The following is a 14,541-nucleotide window of genomic DNA, read 5'->3' as shown; positions in this document are numbered from 1 at the left end:
CTTTAGAAAATACAGAAACTTCTTAATGAAAGCCAAGGCATTGAGATAAACCTTAAGAACATAGTCTGTAACCAAACTAGATTCTTGACCAGCGACCGCAGTGGCTTTCATAAAAGCATCGATTTCTGGGTTCGGTTTAATCCCTTCGAGTTTCTCACGTCGTGACAGTTCTGCAAGGAGGTCATATCTGGTTCCTACACCTAGACATCGGCCTGCAAAATCAAGGGTCTCTCTAACGGTCATCTCACCATGGTGAACATCATGTTGGCTGATGTATGCACATGTTCTTTGAGGAATGAACTTTGACATGTCATGACCACAGTAAGTAACTTCGCCCGTGACTCTTAGATCCGAATCTAGTACTCCAGCAAGTGCTTTTAACAATGTAGTCTTCCCGGAACCGGGTGGTCCAAGAAGTAGTGTCATCCTGAAAAAAAGGAAACGTTCCTGTCATTTGTTAGACTAAATTGTTTAGATAGACAAGATTATTATTATTGAGGGTACTAAACTGTAATTAGTTTATCTATATATAGGGCCTTGTATTCTCTATTCATAAATCAATAAAAACCAATTACAATTACAACCAAATATACGCTTTGATTTGGTATCAGAGCTGGTCCATCCTAACCCTAATATACAAACCCTAGCTGCCGTCATTGTTCACCAGTACTGTTCACGTTTACTGTTGCCGTCACTGTTCACCGATACTGTTCACGTTTACTGTTCACAGTTTTTTTTTTCCGGCTGCAGCTTTTTTGATCAATCAACCCTAACTGATTCCTATGGCTGCCATTACACTCTTTACAAATCAAGAAAAGGCTACCCACAACTCTCACAAATTCAGTTTCACTCTAAAACCTACAAACTATGGCTACTGGAAACAGATAGTCGAACCCTTTCTTGCCTCGCATAACCTTTTCGGTTATGTGGATGGTACCATCCCATGCCCGTCACAGAATGTAACAACTGGAACTACAACTACTGTCAACCCTAGCTATGCTCCATGGATTGCTAATGATGCTCATGTACGTATGCTTATTGTCAACACAGTCTCTGAAGAATCTTTTCAACATGTTCAAGGTCAAACTTCTCGTGAGGTATGGTTATCACTAGAACGCGCTTATGCACCTGTTTCTTCCTCTCATGAATTTACCCTCAAAAGTCAGTTACTGAGAATCACCATGAAAGGTGATGAAAAACCAGCCAACTACTTGGCACGGGCCCAAGAGTATGCTACTGCTCTAGCCAACATAGGTGAACCAATGAAGGATAAAGACCTAGTCATGTTAACTGTTACAGGACTCCGTGAAGAATACAATGGCCTCAAGGCTAACTTATTGGCTCGTTCCCCTCCTGTTACCTTTAACGAGCTCCATGGGTTACTAAGTGACCATGATTTTATGATCACAAAGATCTTGGCTGCAAATCAGCAGGTCCCACATGCTCTTTTTGCGGCTGCCACACCAGCACAGCAGCCCCTTTCGGCTGTTGTCACACCCACTCAGCAGCCCAATATTGATACCATACAGCAGCAACTTCATACCCTTCAACTCATGGCCTCTCAGTTGGGTTATCAGCTCAATCCTGCACCTTCAGTACAACCACATGCTTACTTTGGGTCTCGGTCATTTAACAACAATCGTGGCAACCGTGGCTCTCGCGGTCCTTCGCGTGGTAACTCTCGTGCTAACCCAAATAACCGCAATCGGGATACTAGTGGCACACGTCAATTTTCTTGGGCTTCAACCCAAAACACTGTTTATGGCCACTGTAACCGTTGTGGCATTGGTCATCTCCCGTCTTAGTGCCCTAATCAGCCCAATCAGTCACGTGCAGCGCCACAGGCAAATTATGCTACTTCCTCAGATGCTGGCTCACAATCAGGACTTACTTGGAAGCCCGATACTGGAGCTAATGGACATGCTACCCCAGACTTATCTGGCATTGACAACCCTGAAGCCTACTTTGGTAATGATTCTTTACTTATTGGTGACGGTAACCCACTACCCATTTTTCACATTGGATCCTCAACCATTTTCTCACCTAACAAAACCTTTAAATTATCCGATATACTTCATGTTCCTGAACTAAAACAAAATCTTTTGTCTGTTCAAAAATTTTGTGTTGATAATGATGTTTTCTTTGAATTTCACTCATCTTATTTTGTTGTGAAGGACGAGTCTACACGCACTACCCTCCTAACGGGTCCCAGTGAACAGGGCTTGTACTCCATTCGTCTGCCACAGCTCAAGTCTATTCCCAAGGTGGCATTCACTGCTGTCAAAGCATCTTCCACCACTTGGCATCAACGTTTAGGACATCCTCATGCTCAAGTTTTTCGTTCCATTGTTTCACGTTTTTCTTTACCCATTTCGGACAAGTTTTCTAATAATTTATGTACTTCGTGTCAATTAGGCAAGTCTTCCAAATTATCTTTGTCAGACTCAACTTTTCGGAGTACCAATTTTTAGACCTTGTTTATTGTGATGTTTGGGGGCCTTCGCCCGATTTATCATTTGATGGTTGTCGTTTCTTTTTATTATGTGTAGATCATCATTCTAGATATATGTGGTTTTATCCATTAGTTCAAAAATCAGATGTCTACAATGTGCTAACAAACTTTATTAAATTGGCAGAACGACAATTTAACACCAAACTAAAAAGTATACAATCTGATTGGGGAGGGGAGTTTCGTCCTCTTACGTCCTTTTGCACTAGTCTTGGTATCATTCATCGACGCTCTTGCCCTCACACAAGTGAGCAAAATGGGATTGTCGAGCGTCGTCATCGCCATGTTGTGGAAACTGGACTTACTCTTCTTGCACATTCCAGTCTTCCCCAACGTTTCTGGCAATTTGCCTTTGAAACAGCCGTTTACTTAATTAACCGTCTTCCCTCTCGTGTCTCCTCCAACAAATCTCCGTATGAACATGTTTTTAAACGGAAACCTGATTACTCCTTTCTTCGTGTTTTCGGATGCCAATGTTTTCCTTATCTCCGTCCGTACAATCGTCATAAGATTGAATTTCGATCCACCCCGTGTGTCTTTCTTCGCTACAGCCCTGTTCACCATGGCTACCGATGCTTTGACCCATCCACCGAACGACTCTACATTGCCCGACATGTTCGCTTCAATGAACACATCTTTCCATACCACACACCCATACCTACCCAATCCTCACCACAGCCTGAACCATCGTATGTATCCATCTTTCCTGAACCACCACCCGGTTTTCCAACCGAACCCATCCCACCCCACCACCCTCCACGGATCCATTACCAACCGCCACCATCTCACCTGAAACTGCAACCACTTCACCACCCACTAACTCGTCTCCCGGACCCTCAACCGAACCCACCATGCACGCGGCCCAATCAATCCCAACTCCTAGACCACGGCCTCCCAACCTACGTCCCCATCCCAAGCCACCCACTCGCTATGATCCCGCTGCCTACACTGCCACCACCACCCCCACCTTACCCATTGAGCCCACCTCTTTTACCGTTGCTAATAAGTCTATAGAATGGCGCCAAGCCATGGCTAACGAGTTGGAAGCGCTACATAGGAATGGGACATGGACATTAGTTCCCCCTGCCCCTCATACTAATGTCGTTGATTGTAAATGGGTTTACAGGTTGAAAACGGATCAAAATGGAAAGATTAGCAGGTACAAGGCACGACTTGCGGCAAAAGGATTTCACCAGCAACATGGGGTCGATTATCATAAGACTTTCAGCCCAGTAATCAAACCTGCTACTATTAGGACTATCTTATCACTTGCTGTTACAAATAAGTGGTCTCTCAGACAGTTAGATGTCCAAAACGCCTTTCTGCATGGTGATCTTCAAGAGACAGTTTATATGCGACAACCTCCTGGCTTCGTTGATCAAACCAGGCCAGATCATGTGTGTTTATTACACAAGTCCTTATATGGGCTCAAGCAAGCCCCTCGTGCCTGGTTTACAAAACTGTCAATGGCTCTTCTTCAGTTGGGCTTTCACGGGTCCAAAACTGACCCGTCCCTATTCATTCTCAATTCAAGTGGCACGTTTGTCTATCTTCTTGTGTATGTAGACGACATTATCATTACAGGTAATCACTCTAGGGCTGTTAATGATGTTATTAAAGATCTCAGCTCTATGTTTGCACTCAAAGATTTGGGTCAGTTACATTATTTCTTGCATTGAAGTGGTGCATCATGGTTCTGATCTGCTTCTGTCTCAACGCAAATATATTCTTGATATTCTTCACCGAGCAGGTCTTGCAGACTGCAAACCCGTATCATCCCCTATGAGTACCTCTCATGTCTTCTTACCTGATGATAGTCCTTTACTTGATGATCCTTCCAGATACAGGCAGACGGTAGGTGCTCTTCAATATGCAACCTTAACTCGCCCGGACATTGCCTTTGCAGTTAATAAGGTGTGCCAATTTATGCATGCTCCTACCGAGAATCATTGGGCTGGTGTGAAGCGCATATTGCGTTATCTGAAGGGCACGGCTCATTTTGGCCTACTATTTCGTCACAACACAGGGTCCAGGCTACAAGCCTTTTCTGACTCCCATTGGGCTACTAATCTTCGGGCATTCTCGGATTCTGACTGGGCTGGTTGCCCTCTTGATCGTCGATCCACGGGGGGATATGCTATCTATCTGGGTTCCAACCTTATTTCTTGGTCTGCTCGCAAACAACGAATTGTCTCTCGATCTTCAACAGAATCCGAATATAAGGCTATTGCTGATACTGTCGCAGAACTGATCTGGTTAAAATCTCTACTTCATGAATTCGGTCTAGTTAGCAAGGCACCAACGCTTTGGTGTGATAATCTTGGTGCAACCTATCTCTCTGCCAATCCAGTGTTTCATGCCCGCACAAAGCATGTTGAAGTAGATTACCACTTTGTTCGTGAACAAGTTATTCAAGAAAATCTGAATGTCAAGTTTATCTTGACTGATGATCAAATTGCTGATGTGTTTACAAAGCCCTTATCTTCACAAAGATTTGAGTTTCTACGGTCCAAGTTGCAGGTTGTTCCCCGCCCTCAACTTGCGGGGGAATGTTAGACTAAATTGTTTAGATAGACAAGATTATTATTATTGAGGGTACTAAACTGTAATTAGTTTATCTATATATAGGGCCTTGTATTCTCTATTCATAAATCAATAAAAACCAATTACAATTACAACCAAATATACGCTTTGATTTCATTCTCAGAATGATTCTAAACGGTTTGGCTGACCTACAAAAACTTTGTTACTGAAACGACTCTAAACGGTCCAACCTGCTAAACCGAAAAGAAAAAGTTATCAAAAAAATATGGTCCCCCACTAAACTGGTTTACCGGTTTAACCACTGGCCCGGCCATACTCAAATGCTCACAAGTGCTCAACCAGGCCGATGGAGTTCGCGGGTCCTGGTTCATCAAGCAGTCCGGTGTTGCTTTGGCATTTTCACCAATTTAAGCGGTTTCCTTTATAGTTATAAGTTGTTTTATTTCACCCACTAAGGTTAGAAACTAATATATTACACGAGTTGAATAGATAAAAATACAAATAAATATTTCACATAAGTTACCAACTATAAGTTATTATTGCTATTTTTTAATTAAGAAAAATAATACGAAGGGGTGAAATAAGAGAAACGGGAAAAAGAAACTTTGGCTCACATAATTGCGACACATGATGCAATCAACTACTTATTTATTAGTTATAGATTTGTGCCGTTTGGATTATAGATAACCCAAACCTGCCCTTGTAAATGAGTAGAAACTACCACATAATATTTATTCCTGAAGTGAAATTGGCACAAAACATACCGTGATGGCCTCACAATCCCACTCGCATCATGCAAAATCTTGACAACCCTTTTCTTGGATGGAACAAGCCGAATGAATCGAAGAAGACCCTAAATATAACAAATCAAGCTTATAAGGTGTCGTCAACTATAACATGTACGAATTTTTAAAGTTAGAAAAATGATGAAACCTCTATTGTGTTTAGGGTAGCATTTAGCAAAGTAGGCAGAGCCCTGGAGCCAACATGAACATCTCCTTCAATCGACAAATTCTTGTAACGGACTTCAATCTTTGGAATATCGATCCCAACTCTGTTTAACACAACCGCATAATTATTATCAATAACCAAATATAGAAAACGAATATAGATTACCCAACCTATCGGTTCTAGCTCGAACTCTATTAAGGAACTTCTCGTTATCTTCTTCAACAACTTTAAACATGCTCTCAATTAGCTGCTTTTTCTCCTGTGGTCCAAGAAGTGTAACATCCATCTCTTCGTGAACGATCTGTCCATCGTCGAGAACATGTTTGAAGATCCCTTTCTTTAATCTATCATATGTAGGAAGCTTTTCAATCGCAGCCCATTTGAGTTCTTCTTCATCATCCTCCCTCCTGTTTTCTGCAAGTGATGCAGATAAAGCCTCTCTGATACTAGCTGATGCCCAACTTCTACCCGATGATGAAACACTCCTTCGTCTGCTCATCGATCTTGCCAGATCATCTCCGGAATATGTTGCGGCCATTTGATACTCACAGCTCAAATACTACACCAACTGCAGATAACCAGAACTAATAAGTAATAACGATATGGTTTTATTTCACTCGGAGCTGCTAAACTTGAACTGCATGAACATTTTCATGCAAAAATCAAATTTAGCATGATAAATTTAAAAAGAAAAAGAACCCATATCATAGAATGATTAGAAAACATACAAGTTTTTTAGAGAAAAAAAAATTGTTACTGTGTCCCATGAAGCTGGCCTAGACTGTTAAACTTATTTATGCGCCTAGAACTTATGATTTACAAGTGGTGTGTGTTTGACTTTTTAGTTTACAAAATGTGTTTTTACTTTGTTCTGTGGGCCGGATCAAGTAGCAAGTTTATTTTGGCTATGAATGATAATAAATAATAGGATTATAACATGTGACAAAATTTAAAATAAAGAGGAAGGGTATTTTAGTCAATCATATCCTTTCTTTTTCCTTCCTCTCCCCAGTAACTTCAAAACCTACCATTTTCAAAACCCACAATCTTCAACCTTTTCTTCACTTACTATCTCAATAATCATTACATTATAGTGCGATTTTCGTCATCAATCAATTATTCAAACACCCGATCAACGTGTTTCTCAGCTTTTTTTTTGAAAAAAACCCAGTTTAATTTCATTCAAAATCTCGTTTTTTCCCGTGATTTTGAAGATAATCACTCGATCCGTTTAATTTGATCGCTGATAAGTGTTTCTATCATTCAAATTTCGTCAATCGTTGAAGAAATCGACTTCGATCCATGTAAGAAATTCTTTAATTTCATTTTTACGATCTGGGTTTTTGATTTAATCATTGCGTTTTACGATCTTGGCGGGGGTCCGGGGGCAGCGCCCCTGGTAGCAGGGTCCAAGAGGCGACAGCCCCGATGCATTTTAGAGATAACACTTTCTTTGGTGTTTTTATGCCATTGCGTTTTAGAACTAAGACATTTTTATGTGTTTTCTGGTCATTGCGTTTTAGAAAAACATATTTTTGAAGTGTTTTTAGTCATTGCGTTTTAGAAAAACACATTTTTGAAGTGTTTTTAGTCATTGCGTTTTTAGGTAAAACACATTTTTAGGTGTTTTCAGTCCATTGCATTTTAGAGAGAACACTTTCTTTTGTTTTTTTAGGTCATTGCGTTTTATAAATGAGACATTTTTAAGTGTTTTCTGGCCATTGCGTTTTATAAATAAGACATTTCTTTGTGTTTTTGGTGCATTGCGTTTTAGGTAAAAACACATTTTTATGTGTTTTCAGTCTATTGCGTTTTAGAAAACAGACATTTTAAGTGTTTTCTGGCCATTGCGTTTTAGAAAGAAGTGCATTGCATTTTAGGTAAAACACATTTTTATGTGTTTTCAGTCCATTGCATTTTAGAAAGTACCCTTTATTTTGTGTTTTTAGGCTATTGCGTTTTAGATATAAGACATTTCTTTGTGTTTTCTGGCCATTGCGTTTTACAAATAAGACATTTTTTTGTGTTTTTTGTGCCTTGCGTTTTAGAAAAATGTCATTTTTTAGGTTTTTTTCCATTGCGTTTTACGCAACTGGGTTTTTTCCATTACGTTTTACGCAACTGGGTTTTCAGTTTTTTTTCAAAAATATAGCAATAGTATACTCGTTTTAAAGATAAAAAACGCTTGTTTTTTTGTGCAATTTTTATAAAAAAAAAAATAATGTCGAATTTCTTTGTCTTTATTGACTAGAATGCCCCTAACAAACCCACGCGCCTCTAATTTTTTTCTTCAATTTCACTTATTTAATCTTAGCCCTTGATTAAATAAATAGATGGTTAAGATTGCTTTCTAGGTTTTCTACCCATATAAACTTCCAATTTTCATATATTAGTGTCTCACCTTATAAAGTTGTGGCTCTTAATTGAGAAGACGACTTTTCGAAACTATTGTAATTATTAGAGCATCCACAATAAGACCCACAAACATCTAAAAACATGTCCAGTCAGCTGCCACATCAGAAAAACACTCATCCTTCAAAAACATCAACAATCCACCCAATAAGAAAACACAAAAACATAAAAACATTGCCATATCATCACCACCTTTTTAATTTTTAACCACACATTTACACCACTTATTCTCTCTCTCTATATTATATATATTAAAAGTACATGGGTCCTATCATTTACTCATTTTTTCTAGTTCTTGGAGAAAAACACCACCCAAAAAATGGGTATAAAAAACATGTCCCACAATAAGGAAAACATGAACATATGCCACGTAGACATATAAAAACATGAAAAAATAGCTTATTGGAGATGTTCTTAGTGTTTTTTTATCAACGTTAATTAATGTAATATAAAATAAGGAAATGTATTCGATAAAACTAGTCAAGGTATGCGTTATAGTTGAAATGACTAAAACAAAAAAGCGGTAATGGCTGACGATTCGTGTTTAACACGCGGGGGTGAGTGTAGGTCGGTTCAATTCATTTGTGAGCTTTAATCGATGTTTCAATTGTTAGATTTTCTTTACAAATTGGTTTTAGCTATAAAGAGTTTAGTTAATTTGATTATAGATGATGTGGTTAATTCGGTTATTCAAGTGGAAGTTATGATGTGCCCTAAGCCCTATGCGTGATTCTGGTGAAGAGACAACGGACCATACTTTCGCATCCGCATGATTGCTTCGATCATTTGGCAATATGTTAGTGTGTGGTGTAGGGTTCAAAATTTTTCCGCCTTCTCGGTTAAAGACCTTCGGGAGCTTCATAACACGTGGGTGTGCGCGGGTTAGAAAAGGAGGTTATACACGGCGTCATCATCATTGCTCATTGTATGTTGGAGTATTTGAAGAGCGAGGAATGTGCTTGTTTTCAACAACAAAGCGATATAAGGGTCGAAGACATCATTAGTGAGATAAAGTCAATTGGTTACTTATTGTTTAATAGTAGAGCCAAAATGAAGCCGATCTCTTGAAGCAATTGGTGTAAATTTGTAGTTATGTAATTGTCTTTGTCGTTTGTTTTGGCTTTAGATGTATATAATATATCAAATTACATGTTATTCATGGAGAAATAATTTAGTCATATATAAAAAGAAAACTAATAAAAATAATTATTTGTGTGCGAGTTAACAGCAGAGAACCTGGGTTGTTTACAGTAAGGCTAAAGAGTGTGGGGGGCATGGGTTGGGTCATTAATCCCACATAGGATTATTAATTGATTGCTATACTACCCTTTGTCTCATCCACCATGGTTGGTATGGATTAAACCATGACAATCATGGGCCTCATTTCCTTTTTTAATATTTCTCATCCACCTTGGGTCATGATCACACCCTTAGTATAGTGATTTTGAATAATGGATTAGAAATGAGTGATATGACGCTGATGTGGAAGACTGGAAGGTCATGATCACACCCTATAGCCTATTATTACAACACACACAAAAAAGTTACCTTAGTTTTAATAGTTACCATAGTTTTATAATGAAACACATGACGCATCGTAAATGTATCCCTCATTTGCCTGTTACAATATGTTTTGCTCGGAATAATACAAATGATACTTGGCTTTTTTTTTTTTTTTTTTAAGTTGCGACATAATTGATTCTTATGACTTGTTCGAAGTTGTGATATAAATGATCTTTATGACTTGTGTAAAGTTACGACTTAGCAAGTGATCATTAATTAGCCAGTTATGATATAAATGATTCTTATGACTTGTGTAAAGTTACATTAATGCTTCTAAATTTAAACTCTATAGAAAGAGGTCTATAAGGATACTCGGTAAGGGTGAGGGTAATCCTTGTATGATGACCCTCCATCTCAGCTCCACGTCATAGTTCTTGAAGGATGTCTCTCCAAGGATGAAATCAAGGAAATAGAGGATGAACTTACCCCACCTAGTTAATTTATTTATTTTTTTAAATTCATCTACCTTTTTAATATTTAATAAGATATATAAATAAAATCATTAATATTAAAAACAAAGGATATTGACATGTAATAATCTCACCTAGACCTTATTGGTCATTAATAGTCCAACCTCAGAATATTTCCCCCACCAGTCCCACCTTTCACCTATTTTTCCTACAATGGTCCCCCGTTAAAAAAAAACTTAATGGAGTTAAGTTTTTTTCCAAATTCCAAACAATTTTTTTAGGGCTTTTGATTAGAACGACGATACGAGTCCATTGATGTAAAACTTGCCTCGAAACCATGCTCCAAACTATGAAAACGGCGCTTCAATTCGAGTGTTTAAATTTCCAATTAACCAAAATCAAGTCACTTGGAGCACCATTTCGAAGTAATTTTTACATCAATGGACTCATATCATTGTTTTGATCAAAAGCACTAAAAAATCTGTTTGTAATTTAGAAAAAGAGTAAACTGCCATTTTGGTCCCTGTGGTTTGGGCATTTTTGCCATTTTAGTCCAAATCTCAAACTTTTTAAATCTGGGTCCCTGTGGTTTCACTTTTATTGCCATTTTAGTCCAAAATTCAAAAACTCTCTTTTTTTTTACTGTTGCAACCCTCCTATTTTGTCTTTTTGTGTAGGGGTATTTTTGTCCAATAATTTTCATTTAACATATTCTTAATTAAAAAACTAAATTAAATACATTATTAATTCCTTTAAATACCCCTATTAATATGCATTTCCCCATTTATCATCTTCAATCATCTTCCCCCATTAATACTTACCATCTCCATCAGATCTGCTCATCTCCATGACCTTCAATCATCTTCCACCATCTCCAGATAACCAACATCGTTCCATTGCCATTTCGGGGGTTTCAAAACAGAATTTATCGCACAGAATTGGGGGTTTCGAAACAGCGTTCATCATCATTAGATTTGGGGGTTTCGATTTGGTTATGGGTTTCTTATTGCTTTGTTGAAAATCTATGGTTTGTCACATACTCGCGTATAATTAGAGTTTACCCAGTTAGCGTACAAGTGTAAAAGGTGAAATGGGAGCAATGTAGAAGAAGATGCTTACCGTACAAGTGGTTATGCAGTATGTACACCTTTGAAAATTTTGAGGGAGGGTGAAGAAGATTTGGTGCACTTGACTTGAGAGAGTGTGAAATGGTGACGGTGGTGGTACGGCGGCGGCACAGAGGAGATGTCGCTGAGTGGTGTGGTTGTGGTTGATGGGAGGTTAACGGCGATTGAAGATGGGGTGGTGGTGATGTTTCAGGTTGGTCGCCGGGGAAGAAGGGGGAAGACGGGAAGGGGGATGATGGTGGTGGAGAGGAATCCGGGGGATGTGGTGGTAGCAGGTGGTGCTAGTGGTGGTTGGTGGAGGTGATTAGGTGGTGGCTGATGTTGGCTTATGGCAGTGAAGTATTAATGGGGGAAGATGATTGAAGATGATAAACTGCCCCAATATGTTATATATACTAATAACAATAATAAAAGTGATTTAAATGAAAATTATTGGACAAAATACCCCTGCATAAAAAGACAAAATAGGAGGGTTGCAACAGTAAAAAAAGAGAGTTTTTGAATTTTGGACTAAAATGGCAATAAAAGTGAAACCACAGGGACCCAAATTTAAAAAGTTTGAGATTTGGACTAAAATGGCAAAAATGCCCAAACCACAGGGACCAAAATGGCAGTTTACTCTTTAGAAAAAAGTTTAACTTCGTTAAGTTTTTTTAACGGGCGACCATTGTAGGAAAAATAGGTGAAATGCGGGACTGGTGGGGGGAATATTATGAGGTGGGATTATTAATGGCCAATAAGGTCTATTTGGGATTATTACAGGCCAATTCCCCTAAAAACAAAACGTTACATAATAAAAACCAAACATTACATAAGTTAAAAAAAACATAACCTAAAAAATAAAAATCCTAAGAAATACCCCACTTTTTCATGATCTTTTCTTTCATTTTTTTAAAACCGCTCGCTCTTTTTCAAGATAATTGTCTATATTGGTTGACATTATCTCCCAATCTTTATGATCGATCTTTTCATTCTTCATTTGAACCCGTTCTTCCACCTCACGTTCCTTCGCTTTTGCCTTTTGGGCCGTGACCTCGGTGTACGCTTTGAACGGACCATAAACTCGTTCATTTTGGAACCGCCCCCCGTTGCGGCTTGTTTTAGCCGCCTCCTTTTTTGGATCTGTCCCTTCACGAGGGACGTTCCTCCTCTCGAACCGCGTACTCTTCTTCGTCAAATCCGGGCTCGTCGTTTATATTAATTTGGCATCGTGTGTCCAAGCCCCCCGTATTTATCCATCGCCGATTTTAAAACATTTTCGTCACTCATCCCACTATGACGATTACTTGTATATAAATTATTATATTTCCATGCAAACCGGTTCACAACCGGCGGTTGCATCTTTCACCACTTTGAAGAGAACGAATCGACATCGCGATAATGGCCTTGTTCCATGATCACAAGGAACTTTGCTAATGTCGCTTTCCAAAACCCATCGTTTGTTTGGTTGGTACCTATATTTTTAGAATGTAACAAAAGTATATATTAAAAAAATTAAAATTTATAAATTTAATGTAAAATTTATATACTTTTACATACCGACAATAGGGCTTTTGAATGTACTAACCCATGCCTTCGCTAAGGCCTCCTCCTCGATCCTTGTCCAAGGTTTTGCCTTGGCTTTCGAAGGTTGATCTTTGTCACCCGCCACTTGCTTTCCTTTTTAACGTTTTGATGATTGCGGTTGCGTCTCCGAAACAATTTCAATGTCGTTTTCAACTGGTTGTGGTTGTTGAGACGATTCTACCGGTGTTGGCGAAGTTTGTGGTTGAGATTGTGTAACACCTCGAATTTTTGTGTCCAATAATGTGTTAACACGTGTCATTTGATTACACGTGGCATTGATATTAAATAAAGGACTAATATTGACAAACCTTGAAAGTATATAAATTCGAGGGTTATAAATGTCAATCAAGGGTAAATATACTGTATAGTAACCCTAAATAATGCTTGTACCTTCAAACGAGTAAATCATAGATCGTACGGAAGTGAAACGCGGAAGAAAGTGAGAGATTACAAACCACGGGGGTTAACGGTGTCAACATGTTTAATTATACCTCTGAGTGACCCTTTAACGTTCCCAAAGCTTTGTAACAGTGTTATACACTCACTAGAATGTAATATATAAATTTCGCGAAGTTTCGTTATGAAACGAGAAAGTTACGATCGAATTCGTAGGAGAAGGGTTAAAAGCGTCAATAATAAAATTTAAGGCCTTCTGAATAATAAATAAATTAACCAGGGGCTTAACGATACGGGTAAATAACGCGAGGTCCTTAATTGTAATTAACCAAGGGCCATAGCGCAAAGTTACCCCTTCAAACCCGAAAGGTCAGGTAATTAATTACCAAAGATTCGTTATTAATTACAGAGATTTAGTAATCATTTGAAAAAGATTTATTTTTAACCCCTTATGGACCGTAAAGGGTATGCCTTACGGACCGTAAGGAGGGGGAATGATTGCACCGGATCCGCTTATGGCTTACGGACCGCAAGGCCGAAGCCATACGGTCCGTAAGCGACGCCCAGCGATAGATTGTTGGCTGTTGGCTGTTTTAAGCGCCAAAACAATGAATGATGGGTTTCTCAGGGTCATGGGCGCCCCCTACTCGACCCATAACCCTCTAGGACACATGCCAACCATCCATGATCAGTTGTAGAGTGTTGTGTGATGATCTTAGGCCTTGACTTTGGCTATAAATAGCATGCTTATGCCCATAACTTTCATCACAACTCAACAACACTTCTCTGGTCATTCTAAAGGCTCTCAAGCATCATTCTTTGTTCTCTAAGCAAGTCATAACCTCTGTAAGTTCATTAGATCCTTTGTAGTTCAATTTATGCTTAGTAAATCACTAGAAACCAAACCGTCGTAAATGCGGTTTGACTTTAAAATAAATCCGAGATGGTTCAGTCTTATGACGAATCAAAGGTAGTTATGAGTTGATATTTATGTGGGTAATAAACCTCTAAAAGGGTTCCCTCTGATCACCACTCTAACTAGCTCAGATGGTTCAGTCTTATG

At 38.8% G+C, this 14,541-nt stretch overlaps 1 protein-coding gene across 1 annotated transcript in view; it reads right to left on the bottom strand.

Annotated features, from left to right (window-relative positions):
• Positions 1-6,800, bottom strand: part of LOC110889203 (pleiotropic drug resistance protein 2) — a 23,582-nt gene extending 16,782 nt beyond the window's left edge. The window contains exons 1-5 of the mRNA XM_035983136.1: positions 6,733-6,800; positions 6,175-6,572; positions 5,987-6,107; positions 5,818-5,906; positions 52-427 (exon numbers count right to left, since the gene is read on the bottom strand). Coding sequence (XP_035839029.1) covers positions 52-427; positions 5,818-5,906; positions 5,987-6,107; positions 6,175-6,542 — 954 coding nt within the window. The 5' untranslated portion in view covers positions 6,543-6,572; positions 6,733-6,800. The remainder of the gene's footprint in view (positions 1-51; positions 428-5,817; positions 5,907-5,986; positions 6,108-6,174; positions 6,573-6,732) is intronic.
• Positions 6,801-14,541: the final 7,741 nt, after the last annotated feature.

This window comes from Helianthus annuus, chromosome 14 (genome assembly GCF_002127325.2).
Source record: "Helianthus annuus cultivar XRQ/B chromosome 14, HanXRQr2.0-SUNRISE, whole genome shotgun sequence".
NCBI classification, from domain to species: domain Eukaryota; kingdom Viridiplantae; phylum Streptophyta; class Magnoliopsida; order Asterales; family Asteraceae; genus Helianthus; species Helianthus annuus.
This window is presented reverse-complemented; position numbering and strand designations above follow the sequence as displayed.